Consider the following 26,299-nt stretch of genomic DNA (forward strand, 5'->3'; position numbering starts at 1 on the left):
ACAAAGTAATGCCTGCTGGGTGCATCCATGTTTGTTCACAAACCTATAGAGAACTAGAAATTTTGTACGTACACTGTATGGTATTTTGTACGTCTATTTGCATATATCTGCGTTTGTATTCCATACCGGTGCGTCATCGAAGCCGATACGCCCAAAACCGAAATGTACGATCAGCAAATGAGCGTGTCATTTTGCTCTACGCAAACGGCGCAACGCGTGGACGTATCTGCTGCAGATTATTAACCGTGACTTTTTTTTAAACCTTCATGACGCACTTAAGTTGTTTGTGTACGTTCTACTTGGGCGTTGCATTTAGAGTATCTTTCAAACTTCAATCCATCTAATTTGATTATGTTCTACAAACACACAAATGAATTCAAAATGTCTGCACCCAGGACGGCTTCAAAGCGTCTCCGCGCCCAAGAATGAGGAGTTGGCGCTCTAGTATTTTAATATAGCTCTATGGTCTTTCCACACTAAAGGGATCCATACAAAAGTGTGACAAGGGATATGATATCCCCCACTTTAAAAAGGGGGGTTTGTTTTAGGGGGGGGGGGACCTTGTCCCCCGGCTGTCCCCCACCAATTGAACCCATGTTTGCTGTACACGCCAGTGTCCCCATTTCAAATCCCAACTTGCAGTTAATTGTAACCCATGATTCCCCATTGTGCAATTCCCACATGGATACATTTGATGAAAAAATACAACCAGTTGCATGTATTCAAAACTGTATTGGTAATATCGTCGCAGAGCTGACATACCGACGAATATATGCGAAAGTTTACCCTGTTTTGTGTAATTCACTTTTGAAGTTGGACATTTTTCTGGGCGTCGTATTTCACTCTGAATGTTTTGATAATAACCCTTTTCGCGTATATTCAAAATAAAATAGGAAACGTACATGTAGTTTATCCATCTAGGTTACTTATTTAATGAGAGAAGTTGTGCGATATGTTTTTATTTAATCGTAAACGTATTCGTCAGTTTGTCAAATAACAGAATCTCTAATAACCGGTTGTTCTTCACACTGTTTGTATGCTATTCGTCAGTTTGTAGGATCGCGCGCATGTCCGACAAACTGACGAATAACATTTGTTGGTACTTGGACATGTTGGAACGCACACCTTATATTAGCGAAATTCTGTTTTTTTCAATATGTCAAACTATGTATTTGTTATTATCTTATTATCTTAAAATCCAGACAAGAATTACCGGTAAGAATTCTGGCATAAATACTTGAAAGAGCAGCCTTTAAAAACCACAAAAATAACAAAATCTCAAAATTGCCAAAATGGTTGATTCGTCGGTATGTCAGCTCTGCGACGATATGAGTCAATCAAAATATACATTGTATGACTTGAAACTTTGCATGGCGGATGAGATAAATTATAAAGTTTGCGGGTAACACCATGTGGAAAGAAAACTCTTCTTGGAAGAAATGTGGTTAAATGAACCGGTTGGTTGAGTGTAGAACTCGTCGTTTCGGACAGTGTGCTCTGCCCGTCCTCAGGAGGTTGAGTGAAGTTCTGCACTCAACCAACCGGTTCTTTTCAGAACCACATTTCTTCCAAGAAGAGATTTCTTTCCACATGGTTTTCCCCGCAAACTTTATGATTTATCAAAATATAAATCATGTAGTTGCTGGCCTAATAACAGATCCAATATCAAATATCATGTTCCACTTTCTGTAGTATGCGTCATTGTACACAAGAATCCATATTTGTTTGTTTTTTCTGTGTGTCTGCAGTTATACTGTGATATCAAAAACAAAGATGTCGCTAAGACATTCCGGAAGGCCATCTCTAAGAAGGAGGGCATCTCAGCGTTGGCAGGAACGTCAGACACATCCGCCGAGGGGACCACTCACTCCGTTGCTGAAGCTGAGAAGGTTGCCTTCGCTAGTGAGTTCAGCTTTGTCTTAACCCTAACCCCCTAGGCCCTTGTTGCTTACAACCATCCTCAATCCTCCAAAATCCTCCAAAATTTTGCAACTGCGCCTAAATTTTTCAAAATTGTCAGACAGTCCTGCCTCAAAATGCATTCATCCTCAATCCTCCAAAATCCTCCTCATCCCAAAACTTTGCACTCGTGTTTAAATGAAGGATAACCAACGCCAAATCCTTCAAAATCATCAGACAGTCCTGCCTCAAAGTGCATTCATCCTCAATCCTCCAAAATCCTCTTGTGCTTCAATCACCATTCATCCTCAATCCTCCAAAATCCTCATGTGCTTCAATCACCATTCATCCTCAATCCTCCAGAATCCTCATTTGATTCAATCACCATTCATTCTCAATCCTCTAGAATCCTCCAAAACCGCCAGGAGGATTTTGGAGGAGTGAGGTGGGTTAGGGTTAAGGTCGACCTGCGATTTTGCTTGTGCGGCGACAGAACCGTCGACATGAAGCTCAAAAGTCATGCTCAGGTTACAAAACTCGTGGGATTATCGTGGAACAAGCAGCGTAATTGCATCCATGCTCATGTCACCCACGACGTGACGACGATTCACAATAAGATTAGATGATCCGGAAACTAGGGCTGAGCATTGGAACCAGGAACCGAGTGCCTGATGTTTAATGTCAGGAACCGGTTCTAGATTATGGGATCGGGTACCCGTAACCAACTTTACAAATTACTTAGTTACATGTACATGTCACACAATGAAAATGAAAGGTTTTAAAGTCATTTGTGGGGAATTTTTGAAATAACAACCAGGCCGCATGGGAAAACAAAACACATGTCACATTTAGGACGCTTGCCAAAGCTGCAGTTTACACCGTAAAGCTACAAAGCTCACTGTACATCTTTGAGTTTTGCTGTATTGATGCGCCAATGTGATAGTATTATCGTGCGGATCTTTGTAAATGATCGCAACAAATGGCATCATTTGGCGTTGGCTTCTTTAACCCTAACCCCCTAGGCTCTTGCACTAGAAAGTATACCAAACCTAACAAATTTCAACAGCTGCATACAGGTCTGTAAGCACTGGTACCAAAACTGCCAAACTCCAACAGGCCTTGTACGGGGAACAGTATTAAACCTGCCAAACTCCAACTGTTGGAGTTTGATTGACTTGGTATGGATGGGCCTATGTATTGTCGAGTGATTGGATAGGGATGGTACCAAACCTAACAAAATAAAGCAATATGTACATGCACATTTGACCACAAGCTGTGCTGAGGACCGTGGGTGAGCATACCCACGAAGAAATGCCAGTGAACTCCAACGTGTTCACAAATCTCATGCCCTTCTGCCCCGAACCTCACAAAATTCAACAGGGTCTCCCTGGGCCTTTGGTACCCAGTCAATCAAAGTCCAACACCAACTGGCCAGTGTTCAGTACCAACCCTGCCAAAATCAAGCAAAACCCGCTGTTGGAGCTTGATGGGCTCAGGGTTGTTAGGGTTAAGGGGTACTCCTGTTTTTTTCATTCGGGTAGCCGGTTCTGGTACTTCCCGTAAATGCCGCCCCCTACCAGATATGCGAATGACTTCGTAACTTCACACTGGTTGACTGTGATTGATGCCAACCTGTCGGGAACGCGTCCTGTCACGTCCTGGTGAAATCACTTTTTTCCCCCACCTGCCTTGATTGGCAACCATAGCCTTTCACTCTGTGACAAACGACGCCACAAAACCACAATTGAAATGGCGCAATTCTCTAAATAGACCCTTTCATAAAATTGGTCACTGCTCAGTCAACCGTGAATGTAAGGACAAGATCAGGGTGTCATTTTAAAGAGTAACTTCAACCCTAAGGCCAAAAAAACAACCAAGTCGGTCTCTGGTCAGCGCGCGCGTCGATTTTAATCATGCGCGTCGATCTTTTTTTTCTTCCAAAATGTTCCGCGGTAACTCCAACAGCGCCCTCTATTCCCGCACCTCCTCAATTTTTTTTTACCAAAGAGCACCAAGGAATGGGAAATTGCTCCAAGGCAAATGATCGAAAGCACCAAGGCAAATTATGGAGGACACCAATGTACATGAGGACACCAAAAAAGCAAAATACAATGTAGTACCCACCTTGTCTGTACTGTACAATCCAAGCTTGAAGAAAAAAAGAAAAAAAGAAAAAAAAAAAAAAACGCCGCGTGGCCGCGTCAATTTCGGAACTTTGGTCTGACCAGAGATCGAATATTTTTTTTTTTTGGCCTAACAGAGGATATCTCCCTTTGATTCACATGTGCCCTACTTCTGTTCCAATTAGCAATAATCCATGTGTCTTGGTTTCGTTTTTTTATCCACCCTGTATAGCCATACTGATTTAGTTCACTAGAACATTTTTAATTCGGCTTGCCTTGTCTTGTGTTATGTTTCTTCCAGATTTTATAAACAACAAGTTGAAACAAGAGGAGGAGTGCAAAGCTTACTTGCCGATCAACGAAAACAACGACGACATCTTCAAGAAAATAAATGATGGAATACTTCTGTGGTAAGACAGTAAATGTCCTTATGTTCAACTGCAAAGACATTTGTGGATAAATAATAGTGGATTTCTGGTTGATGTCTGAAAAAAGTGATATCATTTCTTAACATTATAGCAAGATAATCAACTTCTCAGTAGCGGACACTGTGGATGAACACGCCATTTAAGTACAAATCAGTGGATATTAATGGATATCCTGTCATTGTCTGAAAGTTTGTTCCATTTCTTAGCATTGCAGTCAGTTGATCGACCTCGCTGTAGGACTTTGTGGATGGCCACGCCATGAACCAAAGCAACATTTAGTGGATATTTTTAGTGGATATCTGGGCATTGTCTTAAAATTAATGCAATTTCTTTACATGGCAGCAAAATGATCAACATCTCTGTAGGTGATACTGTGAAAGAGCGAGCTACCGGTATCAGCAGCGACAATAATTAGTGGATAAAATTAGTGGATAAAATTAGTGGATATCTGGCCATTGTCTTAACATTGATCCCATTTCTGGACATTACCACTCATGACAGCAAGATGATCAGCCACTGTAGCAGACATGTGACGAATGAGCTATCAGCAGAGACAAGAATTAGTGGATAAATATTAGTGGATATCTGGAATTGATCCCATTTGTTGACATTACAGTAGGATGGTCAAACTCTTTGTAGCTGATACTGTGGATGAGCGATCCATCAACAAAAAGCCAAAATTAGTGGATAAACATTAGCGGATATCTGGTCATTGATAATTGGCATGACAGCAAGATGATTGAACCACTCTGTAGTGGACATTGTGGATGAGCACGCCATCAACCAAAAGTAGCAATTAGTGGATATCTGTTCATTGATAATTGATCTTATTTCTTGACATTGCAGCAAGATGATCAACCATTCCGTAGCGGACACCGTGGATGAGCGCGCCATCAACCGAGGCAAGAAGCTGAACAATGTCTACACCAAGCGCGAGAACCTGACTCTGGCCCTGAACTCGGCCCGCTCCATCGGCTGCAACATCGTCAACATCGGTGCTGGGGATCTGCTTCACGGGACGCCGCATTTGGTCCTTGGATTGCTCTGGCAAATCATCCGTGTAAGAATGTCAACTCTGATTCCTCCTTTTAAATGTTTAACAATGCTGCATGTGTGAGTGAACATTAAAAGGCATATATGATCAATTTGCATTGAACATTTTACTGATTGTTTTGATTTTTTTGAAATAACGATTTGTATGGACGACATTGTGTCGCTTGACGCATTTTTGGAAATGGCCCACTGTTATCGTTTTCTTCAAAATTACAGCATGCCAGAAAGAATAATTTCACAGGGAGTCTAGTGCAATAACTATCTTTAAGCCAAGTAAGATTTTAAACAATAATTTGACAGTTACATACAACTACAATTTTGTTTTGATATTTCCAGGTGGGTCTGTTCGCCAAGATCGATCTTCAACAGGTGCCGGGTTTGATGCGCTTGCTGAGGGAAGGCGAAGACATCAACACCCTGCTGTCCCTGTCTCCTGAGGAACTGCTGATCCGATGGGTCAACTATCACATGGAACAAGCTGGTAAATAGTATTCAACTATAACATGGCATACCGGTACATGTATGAGGGGAAGTAGGGTCAAATTACTATCACATGGGACAGGCTGGTAAATAGTGTTCAACTATAACATGGCATGCATGTGTGACAACATGTATGAGGAGATGTAGTGCAAAATGACAATCACATGGAACAAGCGGGTAAATAGTATTCAACTATAACATGTCACACATGTATGACAACACATATGAGGGGAAGTAGTGCACAATCACTATCACATGGGACAAGCTGGTAAATAGTATTCTACTATAACATGGCATACATGTATGACATGTATGAGGAGAAGAAGTGCAAAATGACTATCATATGGAACAAACTGGTAAATAGTATTCAAGTATAACATGGCACGTGTATGAGGGAAAGTAATTACTATCACACGGAACAAGCTGGTATATAGTATTCAACTATAACATGGGATGCATGTATGAGGGGATAATGTAAAGTTACTATCACATGGAACAAGCTGGTAAATAGTATTCATCTACAACATGGGATGCATGTATGAGGGATAATGTAAAATTACTATCACATGGAACAAGCTGGTAAATAGTATTCAACTATATTATGGCACATGTATGAGTGGAAGTAGTGCAAACTTACTATTACGGTACATGGAACAAGCTGGTAAATAGTATTCAACTTAAACATGGCACTTGTATGATGGGAAGTACATGAAGTGCAAAATTACTATCACATGTAACAAACGGTAAATACTATTCGACTATAACATGGCATATGTAGTAGGGGACGTAGTGCAAAATTTCTATCACATTGGACAGGTTTGTAGATGGTATTCAACTATAACATGGCACATGTATGAGGGGAAGTAGTGCAAAATGGAACACGCTGGTAAGTACAGTGTACTTAAATGTAGAATGACCATTTGACCTTTACAAAAACACTTCAGATATTGGAGCAAATGCGAGGGAACTCTCTGATCAGACATATGGGCAGGCTATTTATGAACCAATCAGACCACTAGCAAGTGAATGCAGTTACAATCGCAGACCATGGAGCAAATTATGGAATGTTCCAGTTGTTTTCTTAGCCTGTGTAACAAAAAAATGGAAGGCCAATTTTTTTTTTACGGTTGGTTTCGAATATTCGGTTTCCAGAATCCAAATTGAATAGTGGAATTCAAACTGAATTAAAAAAAATCTACATTTTAATCCCACAACTACACCACAACTCAGCAAAAATGGAGACAGGAAGAAACGACCAAATGGATATCAAAACAGGCTGCAAATACATGCATTTGCCAAGAAGGAAGGAAGTTATTGCTGGCACCAGTTCAGAAACTGTTTAGAGAGATAACTAGACTTATGTTTGCGGACAAACACAGGGCTGTTTTGGCATCTTTTTTTTGTGACATGTGACATGTGAACTTTCAAGTATAAGTTCCATCCAGGAAGGATGTGTAGTTCTGTTTATAATACATGGTGGCATATAAATATGCGATTATATTCTCATAGGGCTTTGAATTATGTCACTGTCACGTGATGACGTCATGATGTCGTCACATCAATTTTCATCTATAATCATCTATAAAAACCTTTCGCTAGAGAGCTCGAACATTTTATGACGTCATGTCCAGAGCTTTACTATAATTTACAGAAAGTGAGGCATATTTGAAACACTGTTTTATGGAGTCTGGTAGAAAGTTAATTTCCTTGTTTAGTTTTGCTTTTCCTGTTCAAAAACAAAAGCGCGATGGAAAGAGGAATTGAAGGGAGTCATACGTTTCCTGTTGGACAGGATGTTGGCTTGTTGAACCTCAAAAAAAAAAAATCCCAAATCTGAATCTCGAGAAATTTCCTTTTAAGGCTAAATAGGTCAGTGGTGACCAACAGGGAGAATTGTGCCAAAGCTGTTGTGTATATGTTTCAAAATAAGTCAAATACATTTTGAATTACCAAGATTGGGATTTACATTAAAACAATTTACACGAAAACAATTCTATATTCATTTGTTTCCAAAAACATTTAAACGAAACCCGAATTATAAGAAAGGGACCTATGGTCACGCAGTCTGCCTTTGAGTTAAACATACACAGTAAAATGTTTTTACGGTAGAACCTTTTCCGGCTGGACAAAAAGTTGAACATTGACAGGTGACATGGAAAAATCACTGTCTCGCACGTAAGTGCATATATTGTACGCAATGGTACCAGCGTACGTACCGCACCGTACCGTCCGCTAGCACATGGCTGGCTGGGAACGGTTAGCCTTGTGAACGACCCAGTGGATAAAATCATTATGTTGTGCGATTTTAGGAGGTTTCAGATTTAGTTGTACAAAATGCAATGCTTTAAAAATCATGATGATTATCTCGAGGATAGCGAAGAGAGCATTAACGAAACATTTCACTGGCATTTCTTGGAAGAGAAAGACGATAATGCCTGATTTTTCCCCACGTACGAATGCAAGTGGAGTAGTGGAGTTGTGTGGTTGAATCATGGACATGATTGAAGGCACCATGAACGGTGCCCTTTTCTTTCGAACTTTTTTCCTTGACTTTCTCAAGTAAGAAGTGAACTTCTTTGTTGATGACTCTATTACTCTAACCATAATTCAGTTCAGGCGTTTTTATGCAATGAAAACACTGACCAATCTTTTTTTCATTGTAAAGTTTTGTTTTGAATTGAAAATAAAGCAGGAGTTGGTGTCCGGAAATTGGGCATGAAGTGTATTGTACATGCATGTACATGTGTGTGATGCAGCGCGGCCCAGATTTCGGACACGTATTTTTGTTTGGCCTATTTTCCGATTTTTTGGCCATATGCCAGTTTCATCTCTGGCTTTACCAGGCTTGCCTTGTTTTGTTCTATTTTAGGAAACCCCCGTCGTATCAACAACTTTGGCGAAGACATCAAGGATTCTGAGGTCTACGTGACGTTGTTGAGGCAGATTGCGCCGAGAGAGCTGCAGCTGGATCATGTTAACCTGAATGCTGTAAGATACGTGTACAAATTTCATGTAATTTTTAGCCCTAACCCCCTAGGCCCTTTTGGCTAGGAGCCATCCTCAGTCTTGCAGAAATCCTCCGATTGCCACCATGTAAACATTGGATTCAGCCTCAATGCTCGAAAATCATCCGTTATTTCTTGAATTTGTTCAGTGGGGGTTGACTATAGCCTCAATCCTTCAGAATCCTCCAACAATCCCTGTTAATTTGTTGAGGCAGTGCTGATGACATTCGGAGGCAGTGTGGATGATATCAAGCATAATGCAAGGCTCAGTTATGCATGGCTGAACATAAACAATGCTGGGTACAGCCTACAAACTAGACACAATGCATCCTCTAAAATCAACTCAAGCACTCTATTGTTTTATGGATTCATCAGGGAATAGATACATTGTAATACGATGTATTATAATGTAATAAAATGTATTACAATGTAATAAAATGTATTACAATGTAATACAATGTATTACTATGTAATACAATGTAATACAATGTAATACAATGTAATACAATGTAATACAATGTAATGAATGTACAGGGCAAATCAGAATGATCTGGACCCAAACTAAAGAAAATATTAAAAATACCGGTATCTAGCAATTATCAAAACAAGTGCAAATGAGATGTGTTTTAGGCTAGTACAGTATTTTGGACATACATGTATTTGGTGAAAGTTTTATCCTTTGAACCATTTTTAAGAAAAGTGCTAGCAAAGAACACACGCTCAAAAAAAATCTGACCGTGGTTCCATGGTTCAACAAATTTATTGAAATTGTGTACTGATATGAAGCAGTGTAATAACAAATAGCAAATAAAAACCTACATGTAGTCATGGTGACTGTTTTGACACATTTAAAAAAGGCAAAACCAGTTCCATGTGCAGACTGAAAAATGAGCCACATCAATAAAAATAGCTTAACTCCTCACCACAGCCACTAATTTGTAAAATACAAAATTCCTGTGGAAGACAAGGTAATAACCATTCATATGAAACACTCACTTTTTCTCAGTATATTCTATTTGCCACAAACAAAATGGTGAATTTGGGTCCAGATCATTCTGACTCACCCTGTATTACAATGTAGTACAACGTAATACAATGTAATACAATGTAATACAATGTAGTACAATATACAGGCTGTTGAGTCTGTTCCCATGAACATATAATGAACAGTAATTTGAATTTTATATCAAGCGCAAAAAAAAACTAGAGGTCTATGTCTGTTTGCAACAGAACATAGGGCTTTTCCGCATTATGATTTTTTTTAATAAATAATATGCCCTGAATATTCATGAACATTTTGCATTTTGCATGTTGCGTTCGGGAGATATGGCTAAAAGGTCCAAACAAATAAATATTCATATAAAATCTCAGGATGACGTCATCATGACGTCACCTCATTTTTAATCTATAACACATCCTGGTATAGCCACATACCAAGTTTCAACCCAATCGGACTTACATTTCTGTAGATATAAGACTTCACAATATGTACGTAAATTTTCAAAAATCAATAAAAAAAAATAGGTGATGACGTCATCGTGACGTCATAGTCTAGGCAGAATTTTTTTATGAGGGTCTTCCTTGGCTGTAACTTTGATGACGATTCCAGATCGCCAAGTTATAAAAATGGTGGCTTGAAAACGTGTACAAATAAAAGTCAATGGGTTAAAAATCCAACAGCAGAAACACTGCACCTTTAAATACGTGATTTGCCTTTAAACTGAAACATTTTTATCAAATATTACTTGATATTCTGACTCTTGGGAATATTTTCAATCAAATGACAGGCGTAAAAAAAATACGATTTCTTGTTCCTTCTCATAGTAATTCTCAGCCGAAGTTCAGAACTACTCAGTAAGATATATCAGTGTTGTATAGGAAAAGACTTGTGGAGAAAGCTGTGTACAAGTCTATGAGAAAAATTAATTATTCATGAATCCATAATAAATCACTTGATGATGACGTCATCATGATGTCATAGTCTTGGCATAATTTTTGTATGAGGGTCTTTCTTGGCTGTAACTTTGTTGACGATTCCAGATCGCCAAGTTATGAAAATGGTGGCTTGAAAACGTTTCCATAATAAATCATTTGATGATGACGTCATCATGATGTCATAGTCTTGGCATAATTTTTGTATGAGGGTCTTTCTTGGCTGTAACTTTGTTGACGATTCCAGATCGCCAAGTTATGAAAATGGTGGATTGAAAACGTTAATAGGTTAAAAATCCCACAGCAGAAAAACTGCACCTTTAAATTAGTGATTTTCTTTTAAACTGAAACATTCTTATAAAATATTACTTGCTATTCTAACTCTTGGGAATATTTTCAATCAAATGGCAGGCGTAAAAAAAAAAAAATTCTTTTTCCTTCTCATAGTAATTCTCAGCCGAAGTTCAGAACTACTCATTAAGATATATCAGTGTTGTATAAGGAAAGACTTGTGGAGAAAGCTTGGTACAAAGTCTATGAGGAAAATTAATTATTCATAAATCCATAATAAATCACTTGATGACGTCACCATGACGTCACTCTTCGGGACACATCTTGGCTATAGGGACTATGCTTATGCCAACTTTCAATGATGTCTGACAAAGATTTATGCCAAAAGTGATATAATACGTCCCTGTCTATGCGCATGCATGAACATAAAATCTGTCAAAGTTAGCCGAAAATCTGCTAAAACGGTCACTGTGGACAGGATTTGACCTCAGCAACACCTGCGCTGCAGGCTGACTGACATACGATGTATGTGCCTATGTACAACGTACGTGCATGTACATGTACATGTACATTGTGGACGTCCTGTCCTGTGCATCTTTTGAAGCAGAGGTATTGTCAACGTGAGGTTTTAGGCGTGCGCAGGGTATGTTCGAGTTCGCTTAACGCCTCGAAACTTTGAAATGTTTTAGACCTACCCTTCAATCGACAATAAAGGTAAAAACAAATATAAAAACTGCCATGGTTGATTTTTCAGGAATATTCAAATGAAAAAGGGTCTTTTTATTATAACTTCCGGTCTGATGACGTCATTTGCCTAAAACTTCGCACACGTCTTAAGTGGGTCAAGGTCATTATATACATCAATATTTAGGCGATTCCGACAAACTTCGCCACAGACATCTATTCAAAATACATTTTTGCTAATTTTCAACCTGTCGGTAGAGGGCGGTCGAAGATTGCATGACGTCATCGGTAGATGATTTGAAGAATTCTATCGGCCAAGAGACTAACACTGTTAAAAGCAAGTTCATATCTATTACCACTTTCAAATAATAAGCCACTTCCGGTTTGGGCCTTTTTCGACCGGAAGCAAGGGTCACGTGATATCACGCACACTGAATGAAATAAAGACCTTAACCTGCTCTACCACTTGCCGGCAACAGAATGCTGCGGACGCGTACGGTTGATTTCTTATGCATTTTTAAATATTATAAGTGTCACAATTTAATTGCCTATAAATAAACACAGGATGACGTCATCATCACGTCATCATTCCACAATGTTGTTTGAATTAGGGTCTTTGCTTGGACAAAGATTGGTGTAAATGAATTACTGGCAAAGAGTCAAAAATGCCCTTTGAAAATCGACAATTATTTTTTTAATTTCTGTGTACAAAGTCTATGGGAAAAATTAAATATTCAAAAATCTATAATAAATTAGTCGATAACGTCACCATGACGTCAATCTTCGGGACACATCTTTGCTATAGGGGTTATGCTTATGCTAACTTTGAATGATGTATGACAAAGATTAATGCCAAAAGTGGCGTGTAGAATAAACGTGTACAAAGTTTATGGGGTTTTGGGAAAAAAGAAGAAGAGGAAGAAGAAGAAGAAGAAGAAGAAGAAGAAGAAGAAAGAAAAACTAGAGCTGTATGTCTGTTTGCAACAGAACACAGGGCTTTTCCGCATTATGATTTTTTTTTTTATCAATAATACATCCTTGACTATGCGCATGAATGAACATTTAATCTGTCAAAGTTAGCCTAATATCAGCTAAAACGGTCACAGTGGACAGGATTTGACCTCAGCCACACGTGCGCTGCAGGCTGACTGACATACGATGTATGTGCGTATGTACAATGTACGTGCATGTACATGTACATTGTGGACGCCCTGTGCATGTTTTAAAGCAGAGGTATTGTCAACCTGAAGTTTTAAGCGTGCGCAGGGTATGACCGAGTTAGCTTATTGCCTCAAAACTTTGAATTGTTTTGGACCTACCCTTAAATCGACAATTAAAGTAAAAACAAATATAAAAACTGCCATGGTTGATTTTTCAGGAATTTTCAAAGGAAAAAGGGTCTTTTCATTATAACTTCCGGTCTGATGACGTCATATGCCTAAAACTTCGCAAAAGTCTTAAGTGGGTCAAGGTCATCATATACACTAATATTTAGGCGATTCCGACAAACTTTGCCACAGACATCTATTCAAAATACATTTTTGAAAATGTTCAACCTGTCGCTAGAGGGCGCTCGAAAATTGCATGACATCATCGGTAGATGATTTGAAAAATACTATTAGCCAAGACACTAACACCGTTGAAAGCAAGTTCATATCTATTACCACTTTCAAATAATAAGCCACTTCCGGTTTTGGCCTTTTTCGACCGGAAGCAAGGGTCACGTGATTTCACGCACACTGAATGAAATAAAGACCTCAACCTATTCTACCACTTGCCAGCAAAAGAATGCTGCGGACGCGTATTGTTGATTTCTTATGCATTTTTAAATATTTAAAGTGTCACAATTTAATTGCCCATAAATAAACACCGGATGACGTCATCATGACGTCATCATTACACAATGTTGTTTTAATTAGGGTCTTAGCTTGGACAAAGATTGGTGTGAATGAATTACTGGCAAAGAGTCAAAAATTCCCTTTGAAAATCGACAATTTTTTTAAATTCCGTGTACAAAGTCTATGGGAAAAATTAAATATTCAAAAATCTATAATAAATTAGTCGATGACGTCACCATGACGTCAATCTTCGGGGCACATCTTTGCTATAGGGACTATGCTTATGCTAACTTTGAATGATGTCTGACAAAGATTAATGCCAAAAGTGGCGTGTAGAAAAAACGTGTACAAAGTCTATGGGATTTTGGCGACAAAAAGAAATAAAAAAAAAAAAAAAAAAAAAAATCAGAACAAAAAGAAAGGCTTTTTCGCAAAATTGCGAAAAAGCCAAAAATCAGAACAAAAAGAAGGACTTTTCCGCAACAATGCGGAAAAGCCAAAAACAATCAGTGAAAATCCCTTATCATGATTGCAGCTGAATTTTACAAATTCCAAACTGAATGAGATTTTTCCTCAACTAGTACGAAAATTCTGTAGATTTTCTTAAGATTTGGTTATAAAACATGACTGCACGCTTATTAACTTTTGTTGTGAAAGCGTGCTGTGTGTACGTATACTCTCGTGGGAAAGATGTGTGTTGTGTCTGGTTGTGAAATCATTGTATTTCAAACATGGCTTTCAAATCGAAACAAATGTTGGGCATTGTACACGTGCATGTCCTGTTCCTAATTTAAGTCTCTTGAACCGTAAAGGGCCCGTAAATGGTTAACTGGTTAAAGTATCCTAATGTGTGGTACATCATGAAAACAATATTTTTGGAATAGCAAACGGAATAATTGTCAAGAGATAGGGAGATAGCGCAACCCTTGGTTATAAACATTTCTCTAGACCCTTTGTTTACTTAAGCCGCAGTCAGTCATGGAATTAGAATTATATTTTGAAAGTACTACATGCAGAACTTCACTAAAACAATGGGTTTTGCTTTTTTTTTTACTGACCCTGTATGTTTTAAATTTGCAGTGCTAGTGGAAAGCAAATTTCCACATGCTTTGCTTATTGTGGACAATAAATTATCATATCATATCATAATTACATGTAAACACCTGGGTGTTTTTTTGGGGGGGGGGGGTTCGGGGGTTGGCGTTTATGCAGTTTTTTCCCCAAATATCATTTCCATTGAGGAATCTATTGAAAAAATAAAAAAAAATTTTTTTTTAATTTCCGAACTTTTTTATGCAAGACCTTTAAAAACACAGTTTTCTTCCTAAAATCATAGTCAAGGAGTGACCTATTAAAATGAATAAATAAACTTATGAAATGTTTCAAATATTTGTGTTTTTTGCAGGCTCCGCTAGTGAAGGCAGAAGCCATGTTGGAGAACGCCGACAAAATGAAATGCAGGCAGTTCGTGTCAGCACAGGTATGTGCAGGCTCATGGGTTGTTTGATTCATGCATACGTATGCAAGGCACATGACAGTACATAATCCTAAAGAGTGTTTAAAGAAGTAGTGTCCAGAAATTAAAAGTTTTGCAGATGGGCATTGAATAATATAATAATCTATGTTTAGAATATGACTAACCAAAGGTTTTTTGATAAGTCATACAAAGACAAACAATAAAAAAAAAATTGATTTAAATTTTAAAAAAAATCTGATTTTTAGGCCAAAAAAAAAAAATAATCGGTCTCTGGTCAGACCGAAGTTCCGGAATTGATGCGGCGACGCGTGTTTTTTTTTTTTTTGGGTGGCTTTTTTTTTTTCAAGCTTCAATTGTACAGACAAGGTGGGTACTATTTTGCTTTTTTGTGTCCTCATTATACATTGGTGTCCTCCATCATTTGCCTTGGTGCCCTTTATCATTTGCCTTGGTGCAATTTCCCCATTCCTTGGTGCTCCTTGGTACACAAATTTGAGGAGGTGTGGCAATAGAGGGCGCTGTTGTAGCTTCCGTGTTAATTTGAAAAAAAAAGGTTGACGCGCATGATTAAAATCGACGCGCGCGCTGACCAGAGACCGAGTATTATTTATTTTTGGCCTTAAAGAAAAGAAAAAAATTCATGATTTTTAACAAACCTGATTTTTAACAAATAAACACTGTGATTTGGTTACAACAATCAGTAGTCACCAATATTTGCAGCTCTATTTGGTTTAGGTGCATACTAATTTTCCAGATGCCACTATTTGTTGACAGCAAGTTTTTGTCGACGGCAGTTCATTGTCTCATCCTTTTAGCAGGTTAAAGCCCTACAGTTATAAAATACTTACTGAAAACACTAAGGCGGCCCATATTTTCAGTCGCTATACGCGAATTTTAAGCGCGCGCTTTTCGTGCAACTTTTGGTTGGCGCGACACGCAGTTGCAGCTGGCGTGTCTAAACTTCAACGGTTTGTTTTGGATATTCAAATATTCGGTTAAACGCAGTTTCCAATAATTGAATACAAAATTATTTGAAAGAGGAAATCCCTAAGCGCGAGGGAAGTAAACGAACGCGGTGTGAGAAAAGATACCACAACTTATCCCCGATTTCGTTTTAAACTGAAATGACTCCTGAACAATGCACTCATGCTGTTTTAGCAAGTTAGCATTGCAATTTGCATCTTCACTGTTTTATAGGATGTTGTCAATGGCAACCAGAAGTTGAACATGGCTTTCGTAGCCAACCTGTTCAACACCTACCCGGCCCTGGAGCCTCCAGATGAAGATTTTGAGGAAATTGAAGAAACACGAGAAGAGAAAAGTAAGTCCGAGGGTGTTTTCAATCAAATTTTTGCGGAAAAGCTTTTGTTTTTGTTCTGATTTTTTTTCTTTCTTTGTTTTGTTCTATCCCAAATCCCATAGACTTTGTGCACAATATTTCTGGTCTTGGCATTCATCTTTGTCATACATCAATCCAAGTTGCCATAGGCAAAGACCTTGGGGCAAAGTCATGTCTCACCAAGTGAAGTCTTGATGCGTCATCATGCATCATGTGATGTCATCATAAAGTCCTATAGCTAGAGAACTACATGTATATGTCCGATTGGATTGGAACTTTGTGTGAACCTAGTCAGGCATGTGTTGTAGATGAAAATTTATGTGACACCATGATGATGTCATTATGTATTTTCAGCATTTTGAACCAAGCAATACAAAATTCTAAAGTCTTTTTAGTTATTTGTTCAGTACGTCATGTTCATGTCTACGGAATTTTAAAAAAATTTGTGACTCATTTGATGTAGTGAAAATGGAATTTTGAGTAGAATAAGACATTGTCATGGAATATTGTTTGTAAATAAAATTGAACATTTCAACTGCAAATACACATGTACATGGACGAAAAAGGCATAAACTGATACAAAAATGTAATGTGGAAAAGCCCTATGTTCTGTTCATTGAACAGACATAGACCTCTAGTTATTTAGTTTTTTATTTATTTGTTAGGTTGAAAAACAAAATCCCGAATTTTAGAGTTGCCGCATGATTCTGAAGAAAGTTAGACAAAACTGTTTTCAAAATGGTGGGCGGAGGTGATTCTTGAAACAACCGTTTTGTGACCGAAAAGAAATTATACTCAAACAGTTGTCGTAAATGCTGTTATTATCTTCATCCGAAATTTTAACCCTTTAGTTTAACACTTTAGTCACTGTAGCCCCCAAAACTGCCCTGCCTATTTCTCACCGAGCACCCGAAACCGCCCAAGCACTCTGGTTTTATTGATTTTTCAATGAATAAATATAATGTAATACAATGTAATATAGGTGCTAATGGGTTAATACTGTGGCGCCCGAATCAATCCTGCCTATTACTCCCTGTAGCGCCGAAAACTTCCCGGGCACTCTATGGTTTTATTGATTTTTCAGTGAATAAACATAATAATGTAATACAATGTAGTATAGGTGCTAATGGGTTAATACTGTGACGCCTGAAACCATCCTGCCTATTACTCCCTGTAGCGCCCAAAACTTCCTGGGCACTCTATGGTTTTATTGATTTTTCAGTGAATAAATATAATGTAATACAATGTGGTATAGGTGCTAACGTGTTAATACTGTGGCGCCTGAAACCATCCTGCCTGTTACTCCCTGTAGCGCCCAAAACTTCCTGGGCACTCTATGGTTTTATTGATTTTTCAGTGAATAAATATAATGTAATACAATGTAATATAGGAGCTAATGGGTTAATACTGTGGCGCACGAAACCATCCTGCCTTTTACTCCCTGTTGCGCCCGAAACTTCCCGGGCACTCTATGGTTTTATTGATTCTTCAGTGAATAAACACAAAGTAATACAATGTAATACAATGTAGTACAGGTGCTAATGGGTTAAATTTGTAAGGTGCACCACGAAGTGACGGATCGTCTATGGACTTTGTGAACACATGATACGCCACTTCGTGGTGCGACTGATGAATTGTTTGAAAGTTTGCACAGCTACGCCAAGTTCTGTGGAATTGATGATGCATATATGCACAGCTGTGCAGCAAATTTATTGCACAAATCCTACGCGTTGCGTAAGTTGCGCACTGTTGCGTGAAATCGGCTGTTGGGCAGGGAAGCACCACTGCGCAAACCTGACTCATTCTGTTTGATCGACTTTCAGCTTTCAGGAATTGGATGAACAGTCTTGGCGTCAGCCCACATGTCAACCGACTTTTCACCGATCTCTGTAACGGGCTTGTCCTTCTACAGGTAAGTTACAGCCGTTCAATAGTATCAGTCATTTTGAATTTCGAGTTCTTTTTTCTCGAAAATGTGGGTGGGTCAAAGAAAACAATTGAAAAACCAAAATTCAGTTTCCAATAACAGAAAAGCTCACTTTGTCCACGTCCACTTGCAATACTATGCACACGAGTTCCAATTTATTTTTTTCGAACCTGTCCCCCATATAGAGACGGGTAGATTGTGCGATCCCTAAGTCCTTTTCACACTAGATCCTCTCAACCCGGGTTGAACTCGATCCTGGGTGAACACAGTGCCGCACAGGGTTGAGTTTTTGATTTTTCAACCCCGCGTTCAACCCCGCATCGGTTCACATTTGTTTCATGCAAACTGAGCAAATTTCCCTCGGTTACTACTGTTTTGAACCCTGGCGAGAGTTTTAACCTGGTCTGGAGCAGGGTTGAGTTCAACCAGGGGCCAAATCAATCTCGGGGTTGACACAGGGTTGGCGCGGGGTTGAAAACTTTCAAGTGTGAAACGCAGCATGTTTACAACCCTGCTTCAATGCGCGTCAACCCCGAGATTTGTCTAGTGTGAAAAGGCCTTTAGAGAACCATGGGGACGATTTTTATTTTAAGGTAACCATTGAAATAGACTTGATATCAAGGGCATGGGCATGTGTAGAAGGGCCTTGCAAAAGGAGCGGGGTACCAGGTTCACTTGAACCACGGCAACAACATGCCGTCGCTGAACTAGGCATACATGTATTTTAATTGTACTGAATAGCAAGTCAATGATAGACCTTTATCATGCTGCCACCATTTCAGTCGTGTTCCCTGTATCCAATAACAGTACTGAATGATAATGTTTTTGTGCAAAAGGAACCAGACTATTTTTCCTTCCAGCCTCGCTTTGGTCACGTTGATTTGAATTGGAAAAAATGAAGATGGCCGCATTATGATAATGGTCTATGGGGGTGGGTGGATGACCATTGTTGGGGAAAAAAGAAAAAGAGAATCACATAAAGAAAGAATACAAATTACAGAAATCACAACTACCCTCACGCTAAATCCATTACATTCCTAGAAAAGAAGTGACAACAAAGACAATTTTTCTTCAAAATAATTGCCATAACTCAACAAAAATGTCTTCGTTGTTGGAAATCTAATAAACTAAATTTGTGAAATATGTATCAAGATTTGCGGGTTTTTTTCCAGCAAGCTGTGAAAAAGGGGGAACTATAGAGACTGTAGTTTGTATATTTTTGTCTTTCCAGCTCATTGAGATCGTGAAAGGGGACCCGAGCTTCGTCGACCCCAAGCGTGTCAACAAAATGGACAAGCTGGCTAAGCCCGGCGGCAACATGAAGAAAGTGGAGAATTGCAACTACGCGGTGGAGCTCTGCAAGGGCATGAAGTTCTCCCTGGTCGGCATCGGTGGAAACGACATCTACGACGGGAACGATAAGCTGACGCTCGCGATTGTCTGGCAGCTGATGAGGGCGTACACGCTGCGTCTGCTGTCCAAGATCGGAACCCAGGATGGCAAGATCAGCGACAAAATTGTGGTGGATGCCGTCAACACAAAGGTATTATTAGTTATCCCACGAGCGCGAGTGGAACACGGATTAACCCTAACCCACCTCAGTCCAAAATCCTCCTGGCGGTTTTGGAGGATTCTAGAGGATTGAGGATGAATGGTGATTGAATCAAATGAGGATTCTAGAGGATTGAGGATGAATGGTGATTGAAGCACATGAGGATTCTAGAGGATTGAGGATGAATGGTGATTGAAGCACAAGAGGATTTTGGAGGATTGAGGATGAATGCATTTTGAGGCAGGACTGTCTGATGAATTTGAAGGATTTTGCGTTGGTTATCCTTCATTTAAACACGAGTGCAAAGTTTTGGGATGAGGAGGATTTTGGAGGATTGAGGATGAATGCATTTTGAGGCAGGACTGTCTGACAATTTTGAAAAATTTAGGCGGAGTTGCAAAATTTTTGAAAATTTTGGAGGATTTTGGAGGATTGAGGATGGTTGTAAGCAACAAGGGCCTAGGGGGTTAGGGTTAAAGTGTTGTTTATAGTGCATCTGTGTCCAATATTTCACAAAGAGTTTTGTTACATGGTGCAACTGTTAACTTAATGTTATTGTTGTTTTCACCCCATGCAAACCTTCAAATTGTATCTTACTTACGTACTTTGTTTCCTAGTTGGAGAGCGCTGGCAAGGCTTCCCGCATTACTAGTTTCCAAGACCCCTGCATTGCCGATAGCCGCGTCGTCCTGGAGCTGGTGGATGCCATCCGTGACAAATCTGTCAACTGGGGCAACTACAACGAATCTGCAAGCTCAGATGATGTAAGTCAGTTCAGTGTCCCTCGAGATACGGACCTAAAATGCCCCTACAACCAGCAAATTTAAAGGCACGTTGGGACATTTGCAATGACATGGAGTAGACATGTACCTACTGATTTAATGAGAAAATCATTACTCAAAGTGAAGACAGGACTGGTTCCAAATACCCTGTGAAATTATTCCGCTTGAAATGGTATCATTCGGAAGAAAACAATCATTGAAGGTGGTCTTAGAAACTTTAGAATCCAGTTGCAAGACTCCAAAAGTTGTGCATACATGTTCTCCGTTTTCTATAAATCTTTAGCATCCACCGAGCTGAAACTTCAACACATTAGTTGTTATGCACCCTTTTAAAAAAATTGGTGCAATTGAATGTGAGGACTTTGGAGGACTTTTGGGGACTTGGGATGTCTTTGGGGAACACTTGAGGACTTGTAAGGATTTGTGGGGTCTTTGGGGACCTGTTAGGATTTGTAAGGATTTGTGGGGTCTTTGGGGACCTGTGAGGACTTGTAAAGACTTGTTGGGACTTGTGAGGACTCATGGGAACTTGTGAGGACTTTTGGGGACTTGTGAGGACTCATGGGAACTTGTGATTTATTTGAGGTCTTTTGAGGACTTTTTTGACTCTTGGAGATGTGTGAAGATTTGTGGGGACTTTGGGAACTTTGGGACTTGTGATGTCTTTAGGGACTTTGAGGATTTGTGGGGACTTATGAAGACTTGTGAAGACTTGTGAGGACTCATGGGAACTTGGGAGGACGTTTGAGGACATGGAATGTCTTTTGAGGACGTGAGGATTTGTGGGGACTTAAGGGACTAGTGAATACTGGTGAAGACTCATGAAAACTTGTGAGGACTTTTACAGACTTGTGATGTTTTTGGGGACTTTGTGAGGAAGTGTGAGGATTTGTGGGGACTTGTGAGGTTTTTTAGGGACTTGTGATGTCTTTTGGGGACTTGTGAAGGACTTGTGGTAATATTGACTATAACACTGATAAATGACTATTCCATCTTGATTGTTCTGAATCTGTACAGGAGATGCTCGGGAACGCCAAGTACGCCCTGTCCATGGCGCGCAAGATCGGCGCGGCCGTTTACGCGCTCCCAGAAGACATTGTGGAGGTCAAGCCCAAGATGGTCATGACGGTGTTCGCGTGCCTCATTGCTGTAGCCAGGGCGGAGGAGGACAAGTAGGTCATAGTTCAAAGTTCAAAGGTCACTTAGGATTAGGGGAAAACAAAAGATAATGCTGTCATTTTTTTACAAAGGAATTTTGATAACTGCAGTTAGATTTCTTAAAATTCATGTCATCTGCATGGGCCAATGTTATTAATCCTGAGTGTGGAATTAAATGCTTTAATGAGGTGGAATTGAAGCATTTTGTGCATTTATTTGGAAGCTGATCATAATTTTGGCATATATATATACACACAGATTGGTTGATTAAGCAATAATATTGTTTAAAAAAAAACTACATTGAGCATAATAGTTTTTCTCTCATAATATCTAGGTATTGTAAAGTTTGCAAAAATACAAAATTTTTGAGTGTGTTGACAAGTTTGCCACTCTGAGATTTTGTTCTCCTTGAGATTGAAAATGACATAAGTAACAAGTATTTTTGTTTTTGTGAAGAGGGAACATGTACATTACATAACTTTTTTGCATTTATATTAATTTTTAATGATCGTAATTTTGTTGCTTTTTGCCGAACCATTGCATAAAAGCTCTGAAGTTTCTTATGCAGACATATAGCTTGCTTCAAAACTACATTCTTTCTTGATTAAAAAAAATGCCATGTCTGTTTCAGATTGAATTAAAAAAATTGTCTGATTTTTAGGGCCGGTGCGTACTTTACATGAATGCGAATTTAAATTGAATTTTATATCACAAATATACTTGCAAAGCGATCACGGGAATTGAAATGCGCTCAACGTTTGCAAAACTTGCCACAACATCAGTATAATTTGCTTGGCATCAAGAACATGCGTGAAGCAGCCTTTATTGTCAAAGTTGTTAAAAATGTAAGCATTTTCCAGAATACAATAAATTTTGTGTTACTGTAGTTTGTGATTAGCACTTACCATTTGCTTTCAAAAAAAAAAATAATGAAGTTACTTTTCCAAATGTTAGCGTTGTTTTTGTACTTGATTGATACATTTTGTGGAAATTTTAATGAGGTACGTTTATCTTGATGAGTAGTTGCTCTAAATAACAAAGTATACTATGGATCAAATTTATGGTAATTATTGTTTATCTGTAGGATAGTTTGTTGTAAAATTTGAATACGTCAAAGTTACTTTCACTATTTTAATGATTTGCTATTCTGGAGAATACGTTTTGAAAACAATTTGTCATTGATTATATTTAATACTTGTATGAAATAACGCTATATTTTGCAAAAGACATGTTCATAATTTGACATACTTAGAGTTTAGGACCAATATCTGCCGTTTAAAAGGAAAATTTTTACTTTGAATATCAAGACAAAAAAATTCTTTTTGCCAGCTGCATGATGCATTACTGAATATGTTGCCTAATCTAATACAGGTTGTCCCACAAAAAAACCTTACAGTCGAAAACCAATTAATAAAGGTATATTGCACATGGGTTTTGGAATATTTTCAAATTACCTCTTAAAGTCAGATAACCAATCTACCATACAAACTTTAGTTCATTCAAATTGATGCATTGGAACAAAAGCTATGCTTTATCAAACTCAAGGGTTGCAAATCGTCTTGGGCCACTTTCCTAGGAAGTCAGAAAGTGCAGTTAGAGAAACACACAAAGGATTTATTTCCTTTGTTCAAGAGTAACGTGTGACTTATTCGACTGGCTGCGATCTGTAAACTTGATAAATAAAAACAAGTACCAAGTGGTACAACCAACGGCAGCCGGGTAACGTGTGAAGACGGCTTTAATGCAGCACCGTACGTGTACCGAATGGGGCGTGATCTAATATGTAAAAATATGCACATTAGACACATGCGCATCAGTGTTTTCAAAAACCGGTCTTTGAATGCAAAGCTGTAATACTCGAGTTGCATGAATGCAATATATGGCCGGGTAAGCTGTCCACCCACCCACCCAACAACCAACATAAGCAGCGTTCACACCTGCTGGAAAAAGTGGCCCAAGTGGTTTTTCAAGTCCTGTATTGTGATTGCTGTATCTTTTGAACAAAACATCCTAATGAAACCAACGAAAATGCATTTGATTTTGAATACTACCCCCACTTTTTTGAAAACATGCCCGATTCGACTGTTATGTTTATTTGTGAGACAACCTGTATGTTTAATCTGAAGAGAGGGCAGATCTACGATTATCGTCGGAGCATTTCTATGTTTTTCTATGCCAATGTGTAAAACGTCTAACCATTGTGTTTATTGATACCTTGCTGATCGTGTTGACGTAAGCCAACTACATGTATTGGTAACTTTGATTGGAATTTAATAGTTGATGTTCATTGTGACCAAAAGCCTGTTACATATGGACCACATTCTCTTGAGTTCAGCAGCCTGCCTAGAAAAATATCCATTTTGCCAAATAACATTACAAAAACATTAATCATTCCGTTTTGAAAATCTGCACTACAAGAATTAAAAAAAACAATGCCTTTTTTTCAATAGCATTCCATTTCAATATTTTTGTGATACCGTAACAGACTTTTATATATTTGATACGGAGAACATTACATCAAGCCTTGTTAAATTTCCGACAGAAACTTTTCCTTGACACTAAATTCTGTCTGTATGTGTCTTTAATTTATTTTCAACAAGAACTTTTCCAACATGTTTCCGTTTTCACGGCACATTTTTGGAGTATCTCTCCATGTCCAGCCCAGTTCCTATAATTCGATGCTGCTTTCTTTTATTTTATATATATAATGTGTTAATCAATTTTTCTAAAGCAAAATATGTTCGCAATCGTTTCAAGTGGGATTTTTTTTTTATTCAGAAATGCATCTTGTCTTCCATTTTTTTGGTCTCGTGATTTAAAGGACTAAAATAATGTTCATGTTTGAAAAAACAAACCTCAGTTCTCTGTTGCTTATAATTTTGAGTAGTGATTTAGTAAGTTTGATTATCTTTCGCATGATGGAATAATTTGAGATTTGTAAATGATTACTTGAGTAGTACTGTGTGATTGGTTGTAGAATTTTTTTAATTTTGTGTCCTACATTTATTGGAGCCAATGAGCACAGAAATCAACTAAGCATAGAAGACGGGTTACCAGACCAAGTATCATTACATTTGAATTGCCTTTGGCTGGTTCTCATGTGACGTTTGTTAAGCCCAGAAAGCTGCTTAGAATAAAAAAAAATTAGCTTAGCAAAAACAAGGTACCAGCCAAAATGTCATTACATTTTAATTGCCTTTGACTGGTTCCCATCTGATTTTTTGCTAAGCACAGAAATCTGGTAAGCAAAGAAGACAGTTTACCAGACCAAGTGTCATTACATTTTAACTGCCTTTGGCCGGTTCCCATCCGATTTTTTTGCTAAGCTAAGAAAGCTGCTAAGCATAAAAAACATTAGTTTAGTAAAAGCAGGTTACCAACCAAAATGTCATTACAGTCGAATTGCCTTTGGCTGGTTCCCATCTGATTTTTACTCGGCACAGAAATCTGCTAAGCATAGAAGACGAGTTACCAACCAAAGTGTTATTACATTTTAATTTCCTTTAGCTGGTTCCCATCTGATTTGTGCTCAGCAATGAAAACACTTGCTTAGCCAAGACGGGTTACCAACCAAAATATCTTTAAATTTACATTACGTAACTGGTTCCCGGCAATACATTCTGCTTAGAAGCTTTACATGTATAAACATAAAATTGGGCCAAGCAGGTTTTGGTTTTCTTTTGATATTACTGCTATATGTTATAATGTTAAGCCGTGCACCTTGCGTAATATGCAGACTTCAAATTTGGTATGACTATGATAATGAAGAAAACGCCAGTACCATAAGCTATTTGTATAATTTTGCTAAAATTCAAAAGCTGTGAAAGTTAGGATATTAGATATATAAACTGTTGTATTTTTCAATAGGATTTTAATAGAAGTGCCTTGGGTTAATAATGAATACCATTCCGGGAGAAAGTTTTGGTCCAATATATTGCACTTACTAATTTGATATACCAGCCGATATACAATGTACATGTACTGCTTGAATTTACATTGCTTAATAACTTGTGATAGAATGCGTAAGATAGAGGCTGCGTTGATATAATGCTTTTACTGTACTTAGATTGCACTTCTCGATATTGAGTTACTGGGTTTTAGAGTTACGAGCAATATAAACCTATTAAAGATACCATATTTGCACATATTATTTTCCTGGTTTGCTTTTTAATCATCAGCAGGGTGCGACGCAATAAACTATTGTGCAGGCAACAGTGCAGAACTCGTACATATCTCATATCCAAGACCACTGGTACAGGTTAATCAATTGATACATAGTCTTTGTGTTTAGAACGCAAGGGATTGTGGGGGTGACGCACAGAACAAGCCAT

The 26,299-nt window shown here is 38.5% G+C and overlaps 1 protein-coding gene across 1 annotated transcript in view; it reads left to right on the plus strand.

Annotated features, from left to right (window-relative positions):
* The window catches only part of LOC119725837 (plastin-2-like), a 48,036-nt gene extending 21,857 nt beyond the window's left edge, over positions 1 to 26,179 (plus strand). The window contains exons 3-13 of the mRNA XM_038197428.1: positions 1,749 to 1,902; positions 4,324 to 4,432; positions 5,297 to 5,510; positions 5,840 to 5,984; positions 8,853 to 8,971; positions 15,139 to 15,213; positions 16,408 to 16,531; positions 18,373 to 18,461; positions 19,708 to 20,019; positions 20,646 to 20,792; positions 21,828 to 26,179. Coding sequence (XP_038053356.1) covers positions 1,749 to 1,902; positions 4,324 to 4,432; positions 5,297 to 5,510; positions 5,840 to 5,984; positions 8,853 to 8,971; positions 15,139 to 15,213; positions 16,408 to 16,531; positions 18,373 to 18,461; positions 19,708 to 20,019; positions 20,646 to 20,792; positions 21,828 to 21,986 — 1,647 coding nt within the window. The 3' untranslated portion in view covers positions 21,987 to 26,179. The remainder of the gene's footprint in view (positions 1 to 1,748; positions 1,903 to 4,323; positions 4,433 to 5,296; positions 5,511 to 5,839; positions 5,985 to 8,852; positions 8,972 to 15,138; positions 15,214 to 16,407; positions 16,532 to 18,372; positions 18,462 to 19,707; positions 20,020 to 20,645; positions 20,793 to 21,827) is intronic.
* Positions 26,180 to 26,299: the final 120 nt, after the last annotated feature.

This window comes from Patiria miniata, unplaced genomic scaffold, assembly GCF_015706575.1.
Source record: "Patiria miniata isolate m_02_andy unplaced genomic scaffold, ASM1570657v1 HiC_scaffold_19, whole genome shotgun sequence".
Classification (NCBI taxonomy): domain Eukaryota; kingdom Metazoa; phylum Echinodermata; class Asteroidea; order Valvatida; family Asterinidae; genus Patiria; species Patiria miniata.